This window comes from Diplotaxodon limnothrissa, linkage group LG1 (genome assembly GCF_057381915.1).
Source record: "Diplotaxodon limnothrissa isolate DT_005_m linkage group LG1, D_limnothrissa_male_GT1.1, whole genome shotgun sequence".
Taxonomy (NCBI): Eukaryota; Metazoa; Chordata; class Actinopteri; order Cichliformes; family Cichlidae; genus Diplotaxodon; species Diplotaxodon limnothrissa.
Genome location: NC_140596.1, coordinates 26,215,751 through 26,227,996, shown reverse-complemented (window position 1 = coordinate 26,227,996; position 12,246 = coordinate 26,215,751). Strand labels below are relative to the sequence as shown.

At 44.6% G+C, this 12,246-nt stretch overlaps 1 protein-coding gene across 1 annotated transcript; it reads left to right on the top strand.

The window, feature by feature from the left end:
- Positions 1-2,103: 2,103 nt before the first annotated feature.
- On the top strand, positions 2,104-11,976 carry LOC146639877 (uncharacterized). The gene is made up of 3 exons (XM_085365939.1): positions 2,104-2,119; positions 7,889-8,604; positions 10,453-11,976. Exons 1-3 carry the CDS (start codon positions 2,104-2,106, stop codon positions 11,974-11,976), a joined length of 2,256 nt encoding a protein of 751 aa, XP_085222065.1.
- The last annotated feature ends 270 nt before the right edge of the window (positions 11,977-12,246 follow it).

Sequence of the window (12,246 nt, the reverse complement as noted above, 5' to 3'; positions counted from 1 at the left end):
TCTTAAACACTGAAAAAGAGTTTAGTATAAGTTTATCATATCATCATTGCACTTCAATTATATGTAATGACTTCTTTTGCTCCTTATTAGGATCAATACATACTCTATGTATCGATTTTCTGGTTATTAACACTGCAATTTATCCTTTAATACAGTTGACCATACTGTCGTTTTATAGAATATTCCTCTTTTGCAGCAAGAATCCCAATAAATTAATAAAAATGTACAAATATAGTATTTTTTCAATACATTTCTGACATGTTAAAGCATGAGTACCCACATAAAGTAGAACTTAATCATAGATAATAGTAATTAAAAAAACAAAAAAAAACAAATATACTGCTATTTTGTAAATGCGAACACCAAGAAAACAGTGGCTATACGTGCTCAGCTTAAATTTTGTGTATATTTTCCAAGAGGACTGTCCCTTCATATGCAAATATATCTAAGACAGTATTATTATTCAATTTTAAGAACCATTTTCACACAAGAAATGATCTTTCTTCATATTTTAAGAATTTAAAAGCTATGTCCAAGTGTGGCACAGTGAATCACTGTCACCTCACAGGATTTGAGTCCGCTGACTTCCTGCTACTTTTCTGTGTGGACTCACTGTGCTCTCCCCATGTCTGTGTGGGTTCTCTCTTGCTACTGTGGGTTCCTCCCGGAGATATGCATGCTGGGTAATTCTAAATTGACCATAGATATGAATGTGAGTGGAATGATTGGATTTCTCTTGTGCCCTGTGACAGACTGTCATAGGCTGCACTGCAACCCAGTATTGGATAAGCAGTAAACTGGATGGATGGATGGATGGACATTGTCCTAATGGAAAAAGATTTATTTCAGATATACTGTCTGTTTAGTTGAGCATAAATGTAAATTAAATAATGAAAGCTAAAGAGTGCAAAAAAGTGTGCTATAGAAATATACAGCACTCATGTCTACCTTTAAGGTTATTTATGCATTCTCGAAAAAAAACATTGTCTTTCATCCAGCTTTTACCGATAGAGGCCTGTCACTTTCTATCTATAAGGCATACCTATCAGCGTTTTCTTTCAGCCATTGCGGTTTTGGTCAGAGGCCATTGTTCAGTCATCCCCTTCTATAAATGATTTCTGCCTGTGAAAGAACTGTTCAACCTTCTGGCCTCCAGTGGGAGTTCCATGAGGTGCTCAGGTCTCACTGTTGTGAGCCATATGATCTCATTAAAGTTTTCCCTTAAGTTGTTCTCCTCAAAGACAGCCTATTGCCAACTCTGACTTTGACAAAGCAAGAAAGTGAGTAAGTGATCTGTGCACTCTACTAGTCCACATAAGCGGTTTAGGCATTACAAAAGGTGCCTTTAACCTGCCTGAACCTCTTATTCATAGCTTGGAACATCAGCTGATTTTTTTTAAGATCAGGTCAACACCCTGGCTTTTTTCAGGCGACGATGCTCAGGTCAGCTACTGCATGATGTCTTTTAGCTCTAGTCTGCTGTTATTCCCATTGATTCCATTAAAGATTTAAGTATAAGTATAGTATCACAGACATAGGACTGAACCCTTACCTGATTAGGTCTATTTCAGCTTTGAAGTTTTCCTTTGCTTTTCTTGAATGGTTCTCTGGTGTCATGCACATCTCTATTGTGTGTTTGTTAGAGCTCTGTTAGTTTCTACATATGCTCCTGGTAGATACAATTGGGTATATAGTGGCACATCTATTGCACAAAATGGTTATCTTACCTCTTCCTCACTTCACCTTGAAAGTTAAAGGCTTGGTGGTCATGTTAATCCACGCGTTGCTCCCTTGTGCTGTGTGTTGAATGCAACCTCTGCTCCATCCTCACACGGAGACAACAAAGTGTGACTAAATGGTATTGGCGCAACTGTTGGGCAGTAAGACATTTAATAATACTGTGTTGTAATAGTATTACTGTGGTGGGGCGTGGCCTGCGGTGGCATGCAGAGAAGGCGGACGCACCTGCACAGCCCGCCGACTTAAGTATTGCACCGGGTCCTGTGATAGTGGTTGTTGTTATGTTGAGCTGACAGCGGGAGAGCTGCAGCTCTGTGTGTAGATGTACAGCAACCGTCAAAGTATTAATGTATGCTGCGAAGCATGAACGTGCACCCAGGTCTGCTGTGGCTTTGTTACAATTACAATTACATCCCACTAACTCTCTGTTTGACATTTGGGGGTTGCCTTGATCTCTGTCCTGTTGGGAATTTGATGTAGTGCTGACATCAGTTTGGTCATTCTTTGTTGAGTGGATAGAGCAGTCTACTGTATAGATGATCTGGCAAATATTAATTAAATAAATGAATGCATTCATATTCATGTGAGTTGTGGAGTGTGTGTCTGATGAACTCAGTGCTTGCATGTTATCACAGAATAATCTAGTTTAGGAATATTAGTAATTTATATGAAATTGCAGGATTTTCTGTCCGTTAAAATGTAATGTGCAGTATCTATTCCTAAATAAAGATGTGTTGTGTGGGTGTTGTTTCAAGTTCCTTGAGTAATTGATTACAGTGTTCAAGTAACTTGTCTAACACTAATAATCTGCCAGGCTGTGTTGAGTGCATCTATTTTTTCATCGTCATCCCCAGTTTGGTGTGAACCCATACAGAGTCTTTGCAGGAGCTCTTTCTTTTCCTAGCAGTGATTCTGTGTATAATGTAGATAAAAAAGATATTTTTCTGATTTGCGGCTCATTTAAACCCTACATTTAAATGAAAACAACACAAAGAAAATGTAGATGTTTTCCCAGAGAAAATGTTTTTCAAACAATACAAGCTCACTGAAAATTACAGCATACTTTGTTTTACTGAGATCCAACCAGAAAAAATTATCTCTCTACAGCAACAAAACATGTTCACTGACAGTGGTGTTTAAAAGTGTTTCCTTACAGTAGATTCTTGTCAGTTTTTAAGGTTGTGCTGCCTGAGGGCCTTGAGATCAGTTAAAGCCAGTGTTGCTTTTGAGCCTTGTCCCTTGCTTACAGAGATTTCCTTGATTCTTCTTATGATGCCATGTATGTACATGATGAAATCCTGTGTTTTCATTGCATTTTTTTAAAAATATTGTTGAATTATTAAGCTGTGTGCCTGTGTGAACTGTCACAAAGTTGTGAAAGCCTCCACGCTGATCTCTGAAACACTCTTCTTCTTACATCCAATCATGTTGCCTGCATGTTGCTAGAATTAACATTCACACTAAACAATATACATACACCCTTTAGAATTTAGGTTCATAAACGAAACTGAAAAAAACCCTCTTCCTTTAAAGGTCATCTTCGTATTTTTACAAAGGCAGTAGAAGAGAAACTGTAATGTACCTCTGGGGCTGTGAAACTCCAAGACACACACAGAGCACAGAGGCCATCACTTATTACTTGCCAAAAGATAGGGTTCCCATCATTGCCACGCACAACAGGGGTTTAAAGAAAATGATTAATACCCTTAACAAATGTTATATAATCCCCTCTTGGAATTGTTTCTGAAAAGCTGTGCTGTCTGTTCGGTATACCAATTTAGGAGGTAGAATTCCAATGGATTTGAAGAAAGCTGAACATTTTGCTATAAGAGACCTTTTTACCGGTCTTACAGTTCATTCTATCAGTAGTGATTTAACAATGACAGCTCTGCAAACCACATTTCCCCCCCAAGAGTACAGTATTGAGACTATTGGACAGGGACTAAGGGAGGTTTTGGCATAGTTTAACAGGGGGATGTTCTGCATTAAAGTAGGCTTTGCTATGTCTGATATCAGCGATGGCTTGTCTTATTATTCCAGCAAGGGATGTGATATGGACATATATGTAATGTAAACTATAAAATTCAATTACATTAAGCAGGATAATAAGACAAGGTAAAAGAAAGTTAAAGTGTATAACAGAAAAAGGTTACAGTATCTGAAGGCAATTTACTTAACATGGATATTTTTTAACTTGTTTATTTGTTGTGCAGAAAAAAAAAGTTTAAAAAGAGATAAAAGCGGCAGTGATTATCGTGAAGATTTCTTTGCTTCTGACAATAGCACATTGCTGGTTCTTAGAGTGTCTGCCAGCTGGTTTTTCTATCAAACACAAGAAAAGTGGAAAAGAGGAAAAGAAGAAACATTTCAAGTACATGCCTATAGATATTAAAATGTCACAGGTTATAACACTTACTCACAGTCACTTCATTAGGTATACCCTTTTTAATTAAGTTAATGCAAACATCTAATCAGCCAATCATATGGCTGACTACACATGTAGTCATGGTCAAGAGGAATTACTAAAGGTTAAGTTGAGTATCAGAATGGAAACAGAAAGGCGATTTAAATGCCTTTGAACACTGCAAGGTTGTTTGTGCCAGATGGGCTGGTTTGAGTATCTCAGAAACTGCTGATCTACTGGGGTTTTCCCACACAACCATCTCTAGGGTTTAGAGAGGGAAAAGAGGGAGGGGGGAGAGAGAAAATATCCAGTGAGCGGCAGTCGTCAGGTTATAACATAGGAAATGTGAGGTTGAAATGAAGTTAGTGTTAACACACAGGAGTTGTTTCAAGGCAGCATTTAGCTATGATGAAATATATGCATAAGTAATTGCTTATATGCTTAAACTTAATTGATTAAAGTGGTTGTTTTTCTTTTGGAGCTTTTAGTAGAATAGGCGGTTCTAATGATTTTTTGTTAAAAAGGTGGACAGTTTGTGTAAAGGATGTTGATGATCAGATAAGGAAAATAGAGCGAGCAACCGGACGTGAAAGCAGGGCTTAAAGAGTTTTAAAGTGATGAGTAACGTTGAAGAATATATATAAATACAAGTCAATAAGTTAAGAAGATAATTAGGATCAGGCTTTTGATTAAAGAGTCCCAGATAGGATAAGTTAGGGAGGTGCAGGAAAAGGTGTTTTGTTTCCTTTGCAGAAGATCTCGACGACCACAGGGAGGTCCGAGGCCTGATGGACCAAAAGAGAGGGACCAAGGAAACCTAAGCGTACACATGGAGTGTTCTCGAATGGGAGCTGGTGTTTATTACGGGACCACTTAGATGACAGGAGGTTGTCTGATTTGCTGAGCGAGGACACAATGTATTGCGACCTCTGGTGTTCCAGAGGTCGAGAGAGGGAGTGTGGAGCAGGGAAATTATTTTACTGCTATTGTTAAATAATTATCATCAGTACCATTGCATTAATAATATAAATCTGCAGTATGATCATTGCTTTAACAATGTAACAGATAGCTTTAAGAAGGCCTTAAGATGTTTATGATGATGTTAACCTTGTATTTCAGATGCAGTTATAACTATTTTATACATATTGCATATCTGTGCTTATTTGAGTTGATGTTCAGGTTCTTTAAAGGTCTTAAGCTTCACTGACGTGACTGTTCAGGTGATACATGCTGAGGGAAAACTAGAACATAGAAGGAATTGCAATACATGCTTACAAAACACTTATATCAGGTCATTTTATATTAAGGTTTCATTAGAGGTTTTTGATTAGAACATTTATTTAGCAGATGACATATACATAGTCTCAGTGAGCCTCTGGTCTGGTAAAAGGTCAGAAGTGCGAGAGGTGACATAGAGGCTGAGTGAGGTCGTGACACACACACATGAGTTAGATTTATTTAGAGGAGAGAGAGATTAGTCATGTCTGGATTGTAACGGTGAAAGTGTCTCGGTAAAAGAGGAACCGTCCTTGTCTTCTCGGCAAGAAAGAGGAACTGAAAGGTTGACCGGAGGAATCGGCCATGAAAATAGAAGATGATGTTCTGTGTTAAAGGTCATTGTGGTGTTGATTTGACGTATGTATAAAATGTATCTGTGACGCATGAAGGGGCGTCAGTAAATCAAGCCCTGACGGTATAAAATCTGTGTATGCTTTGAGGAAGTCGAAGATCAATTGCTGTCTGCGTACAGAGTTGTCTTCCCACACGTGTGTATTCATTAAAAATCATTGTTTGACCAAGAGCTTCTGGACCATGGGTGGTTTGTACTCTCCTTCCTCAATTTTGAACCTTAACAGTATGCAGCAGAGTATTGCTAAATGCACAACTTATTGATCCTGTCAGTAAAAAACAAAAAAGTTTGGATCCCCAGTTATACCAACCCCTGGAAAAAAAATCCATGAAATCATAGAAAATTACAGAAGATTACTGTCTATGAATTTGCAACACAATGAATTATATATTAACACAATTATTCAACACTGACAAATGTGCTGCTGATTGTACTCATGAGCCTCCCTCTTAGCCATCTGGAGCTGCCTGTCTGTTGGTGCAATTACACAGCAAGGGTGTGTATTTATCTTCCATTGCAATAGGGCTGTCGAGTGTCAGTGTTAAGATGTTTTCAGCAATCTGTGTGAATCTTCCTAACTGGAGGGGAAAAAAGCATCTTTCACAGTGAGCATTGTTGTATGGAAACTACAACACCAGTTTTGTGTTTGCTATCATGTTGGTCAGTCCCCTATTATTAGACTTCACTGCAAAGCTCTCCAGCGAGTAGTGCGGTGCTCTGAACGGATAATTGGAGGTGAGCTTCCCTCCCTCCAAGACATCTACAGGAAGCGCTGCCTGAGGAAAGCGGGGAGGATCATCAAGGACTCCAGTCACCCCAGCCATAAACTGTTCAGACTGCTTCCATCAGGAAGGAGGTTCTGCAGCATCCGGTCCCGTACCAGCAGACTGAGAGACAGCTTTTTCCATCAGGCCATCAGACTGCTGAACACTTCATAGACACCTCAGCTTCACTACTGGAACTTCAACATTATGCACTCCACACTGTATATAAATGCCACTTGTTTTGCACATATTCAACTCTGTATATTTTATATATTTTATTATTATTATTATTATTATTATTATTATTATTATTATTATTATTTTTTTTTTTTTACTATTTAATTTGTAAAAATGTGTATACACACACACACACACACACACACACACACACACACACACACACACACACACACACACACACACACACGTAGGAAAATATTTAGTATACACATCCAGAAATGCATACACTATTATATATTGTACATATATTTATTAGTTTCAGGTTGGCCATTCTTGTATTTTGCTCGTTTGTGTTGTTGTGTTTGCACATCTCTGTTGCTTGTGGGGCTCGCACACAAGAATTTCACTCGCATGTGCTGTGCCAGTGTGCCTGCACATGTGATGTGACAATAAAAAGTGATTTGATTTGATTTGTGTCACGGACCCAGCTCTGGAGGACTCGGGGTCCGTGAGCAGTTTTGACTCACCTCCCGTTGATATTGTTGTTATTATTATTTTGGTGATGTGTGTGTTTTTCTGCACTGTGCTGTGTTAGTCTGTGTCCCACTCATATGTATAGGCAGGGTATGGGTGTGTATGTCTGCGGGTGTGGCTGGAGGATGGAGCTCAGCCACCTGCAGGCCTGAGGGGTGTGGCCCTGCGGAAGGACTGGCCACACCTGAAGTTCATGCCACACCTGTTGGTGATCAGGGCTCGTCGGGGGAGCTACTTAGGAGAGAGTTGGAGCTCCCACCGGCGCAGGTTCATTAAGCTAAGACTCCAAGTCAGTGTGTAGCATTAGGAAGTGCGGATCGTGTGTGTGTGCGCGCGGGTTCAGTGTTTAACGGCTGCTTCTGTATTGTCCTGCAGGTGAAACGAGGGACCAGAAGGGCAGCACGCACAGGGTGTGCAGTAACACAACAGCGGGGAGCACGAGCACGAGCACAGACGTCGGAGGGAAGCACGCACATGGGGTTCGAGGGAGCAACGGGGAGTTATTGTGTTTACAGCTTTCCACTGTAAATAAAGAGCACTGTTTGCATCGCAGAGTCTGCGTTTTGGGTCCTCCTTTCCCCACATCCCCACGGTCTGCCCTCCAGACCGTGACAGAATGATCCTGCCAACCACCAGAGGAGAGATCGCTCGCGCAGCTATGGGATTACTGCCGGAGCGTAATCCAGGCTGTAGACCCACACAGGAGACACCTACAGGTAGTGTTCCTTGACAATTACCTCACATCCACTACCCTCACCATGAACATTTTGGACATTAACAAACTTAGGCAATTGATCACTAGTTTAAGGGAGAGCTCGAGTTTTGAATTATTCGGCTTGGGTGGCCCGAGCACGGACAGTTCGGCTGCTCTCCTAGAGACTCTAGCCGCTTGGTTTTTCACGCGTCGGCGGAGGGCTTTCCCGTCGATGCTCGCGGCACAATCGTTTGATCCGCCATTACAGAAGGCATGCCGCACTCTCCACCGCCATTCCATTACGCCTCAACCCACTCCTGCGGTTTCAGCCCGGTCAGCTGGCAACGGACCGACAGCACTCATTACCGCAGACTATATTGTTTCAATAATAAACCCTGTCATTGACAATCAAAACACAGATGAACAGCGGATTTCCATGCACGCGGCCCCGCCTTCACGGAGGAGAAGGCGTCCTCGCAAGCAGCGTTCAACCACATCCACACTCACTCCTGTGCTGGTCGAAGACTCAGGACCAGCGGCTCTGGACGCCACAGTGAGTAAAATGGACTCTGCCGGTGTTATGAATTCCCTTCCTGTAAACACGAAAATAGAAACTGTTTGCTGTACCTCCAAAGACTCAGAAAATGTTCCCTCTAGGGTTGCCAACTCCCTGAAAAATAAATAAGGGACACCTCGTGGCCAGGGCCGGGCAACCCAGTTGTCTTCACCCTTCCCAGTGTGGTAGCTCTTTTTTTGTGTGTGAAATTATTTTTTAACCATTTGACTTGAACTTGATTTAAGCAGATGCATATTCTTTGTGATATGACCATATGGGAAACAAATGATCATTTAGCCATTTATTTTTAGCTCACAATGACAACATTAACACAGTAAAACAGGTCTCTTTCTTAAACAGAAGCCTGTCATGCTTAACTTTTGAGAATATAAGTAAATCTTTCTTTAAAAGAACTCTGTCCTGCTTAACTTAAAATTATATAAATTAATAGAAAGCAATAGAAAGAAAAATATTCTTGTAACAGTGCACATTTAGTGCATTTAGTACAGTTGGCTTCAGTTGAGGTATTATTTCAGCTTTTCTAATGCTAATCAGCTGCTCCTGTTTGTAAAGCCACTTGTTCCCATGATTACACATCTTAACTCATCATCATTATTCATCTATGTATTACTTTTATGTATTAGTGATCTATTTGTTGTAATCATCTATCCTTGCAGTTGTTTATTACACAAAATAAATTATATTATTACACTTCTGGCCACATAGCCCTGATATTCACTGCACATGCCCATATTAACCTTAACCAGAGGGTTTAAAAAAAACAAACCAGTGTTTACATACCATATCTGCTTCTGCCATGGCCTGGCGGACAAAAAATTGGTAAAGGGTTCCCCGAGCTTTCATGCCCCTCATGTTCTTCATGTGCCCACCAATAGAAGCATGCCTATGGAAAAAGTGCGCCAGCACACAGTGCAGTGCGCTTTATAGTGCACTTTTCTAGCCAGGTGTTTTCCTTTTCCCATTCCTCCCTGTACTTTTGCAGCCTTTTTTTTTCTTTCTCTGAGCGAACAAACATTGCTGCTCTAATGCTGGGCTTACACTGTGCGATTTTTGGCCCATTTTGAGCCGATTTTTGAGTCGTGCGACCGATTTGGTGATCAGCCCGATTTTGGCCTTCATCGTGCATCGTGTAGTATACGTGGGGTAACGAGAAGCGATTAACACCTCACGACCAGCTCCCGATCATCAATCGCTCGTGAGGGTGTCACCGCAGCTGCTCACGCGCAAACACGTAAACGTCGGTGAAAAAGACGTTGCAGCACAGCTGTGCAGCGTGTGATCTGGACACAAGCGATGGAGGCACAACTTGTAGAACTTTGGAAAGCTCATCCGAGCCTTTTCCATGTGGCATCACAAAATTATCACGACCACAACAACCGTGAAAATAGTTGGATTTACATTGCTGCTCAATCACAGCTGCCTGATCAATGTTTTTCATTAGCAATTTAGCAAAGTTGATGTGGTGGTGTGTCTGTGTGAGTGAAAGACAGAGAGAGCGAGCGACAGATTTTCTGTTATAACCTTCATTTTATGGACGCACAGTGTGCCGTCCGAGACTTGCACCGCAGTGTCGGCGTTTGTTTCCCTGTTGGCCATGCTTGTTGTTGTGGTCATCGGTTGTCTTCCGGTATTTTCTCCGTAAGCGACCTTTCCTCGACCAATGAGATGAGCGGTAATCTGACTTGTCATACTCGAATTGTCATAAGTGTGCTGTCAGCTCATTGGTCACAAAGCAGGAGAGGGGCTGGGAATTATGTTTTCAAACAAAGTGTTAATTCCATTAAAAGTTATAGACTACTTTTGATTCTCACTGTATTACGGGACAAAGTGCGTCCCTTATTAGCTCAATACGGGACGTGTACTTTTGTTTCTAAATACGGGACGATTCCGTTTTTTAAGGGACGGTTGGCAACCCTAGTTCCCTCTGAGACTGTAAGCTGGGAGCTGGGGAGTTCCGAGCATACAGACCCAAATGACTTTTTGGCTCAGTCTGACCGTATGGAGACGGAGGTTCTCCCCAGGGCTTCCCCAGAGGCCAAACTGGAGGTCTCAGTTGCCTCTGGACCCCTGGAATTTGTTGAGCCAGCTGTAACATTTTCATCCTCTCCACCCTTCATAATAGCCATCTCACCCTCACCTCAGCCTGCTGCCCAGCTGGTAGCTCAGTCTTCAGTCCAGTCAGCCTCTCACCTTCATCCTCAGTTGGAGGTCGATATGCCGGCTGGACCACCTCTGCCATCATTTCACCCATCTGTCCCTGCATCGCTGTCCAGTCTACCGGGAGTAGCTGCCACACCATCGTCGCCTCCGCCCTCTGCAGCCACTTCTTTACCAGAGTTCCGTCCGACTGCAGCAACCACAGTACTCTCGGCTTTGCTGTCCGCATCACCTACTCTACCTTCACCTTCCCCACCTGCGGACACCGCGTCACCATCTTCGCCTCCGGATCATCCATCTGTGGCTGAAGCGCAGCCGGAGATGCCCGCACGGCCAGCTGTGGAGCCCTGCAAGCCGGCGCAGGAGCCCGGAGAGCGGGAGGCGGAGCAGGAGCTCAGAGAGCGGGAGGTGCCCGCACGGCCAGCCGTGGAGCCCTGCGAGCCAGAGCAGGAGCCCGGAGAGCGGGAGGAGCAGCTCAGCGAGGCGGAGCAGGAGCTCAGAGAGCAGGAGGTGCCCGCACGGCCAGCCGTGGAGCCCTGCGAGCCGGAGCAGGAGCCCGGAGAGCGGGAGGAGCAGCTAGGCGAGGCGGAGCTCAGAGAGTGGGAGGTGCCCGCACAGCCAGCCGTGGAGCCCAGCGAGCCGGAGGAGGAGCAGCTCAGCGTGCCGGAGGAGCTAGGCGAGCCGGAGGAGCCCGCACCGCCAGCTGCGGAGCTCTGTGAGCCGGAGCTGGAGCAGCTCAGCGAGCCGGAGATAGGCGAGCGGGAGGAGCTCAGCGAGCCTGTGGAGCCCGCGCTGCCACCGGAGGAGCTCGGAGGTCCGGAGAGACCCGCTCAGCCTGAACTGGAGGTCAGCGAGTCAGATGGACCATCACGTCTAGCGCGCCCTCCACGCCAGCTACGCCCAGCGCGTCTGCGTCAGCAACCGGCGCGTCATCGACCGGCATGTCATCGGCCATGTACCACAACTCGCTGTTGTTCACCGGAGCTGCGCTGCCGCCACTGGATCCCGGGCAGGCCGCCTGGGGAGGAGCGCCGCCGCCGTCGGACCCGGGGCAGGCCGCCGGAGGAGCAGCAGCGCCGCCACCGCCACTGGATCCCAGGCAGGCCGCCTGGGGAGCAGCGCCGCCGCTACTGGGCCCGGGGCTCGCCACCGGAGGGGCAGCAGTGCCGCCGCCACTGGAGCAGTGGCAGGCCCCCAGAACTGTTTTGCTGCTGCTGCCGGACCCGTGGCCGTCCGCCGGAGCTGCAACGTTGCCGCCATTGGACTCGAGGTAGGCCCCCTGAACTCTTTTTGTAATGATGGGCCGCCTGAGACTGTTTTGTGGCGTTTTTCCTTTTTTGCTCCGTTGCAGGGGGTGCGGTCGGACTTTGGAACTGTGACCTTGGGGGGGTTGTTTCTTTTGTGGTTTTTGGTTCTGGCCCTCCGTCCTGGACCCCCGCCGCCCGCCCTGGGTTGGTTGTGCTGTGGTTTTTGGTTTGTGTTTTTGTTTTCGGGTCGTCGGGAGCCGACCCTTAGAGGGGGGGTACTGTCACGGACCCAGCTCTGGAGGACTCGGGGTCCATGAGC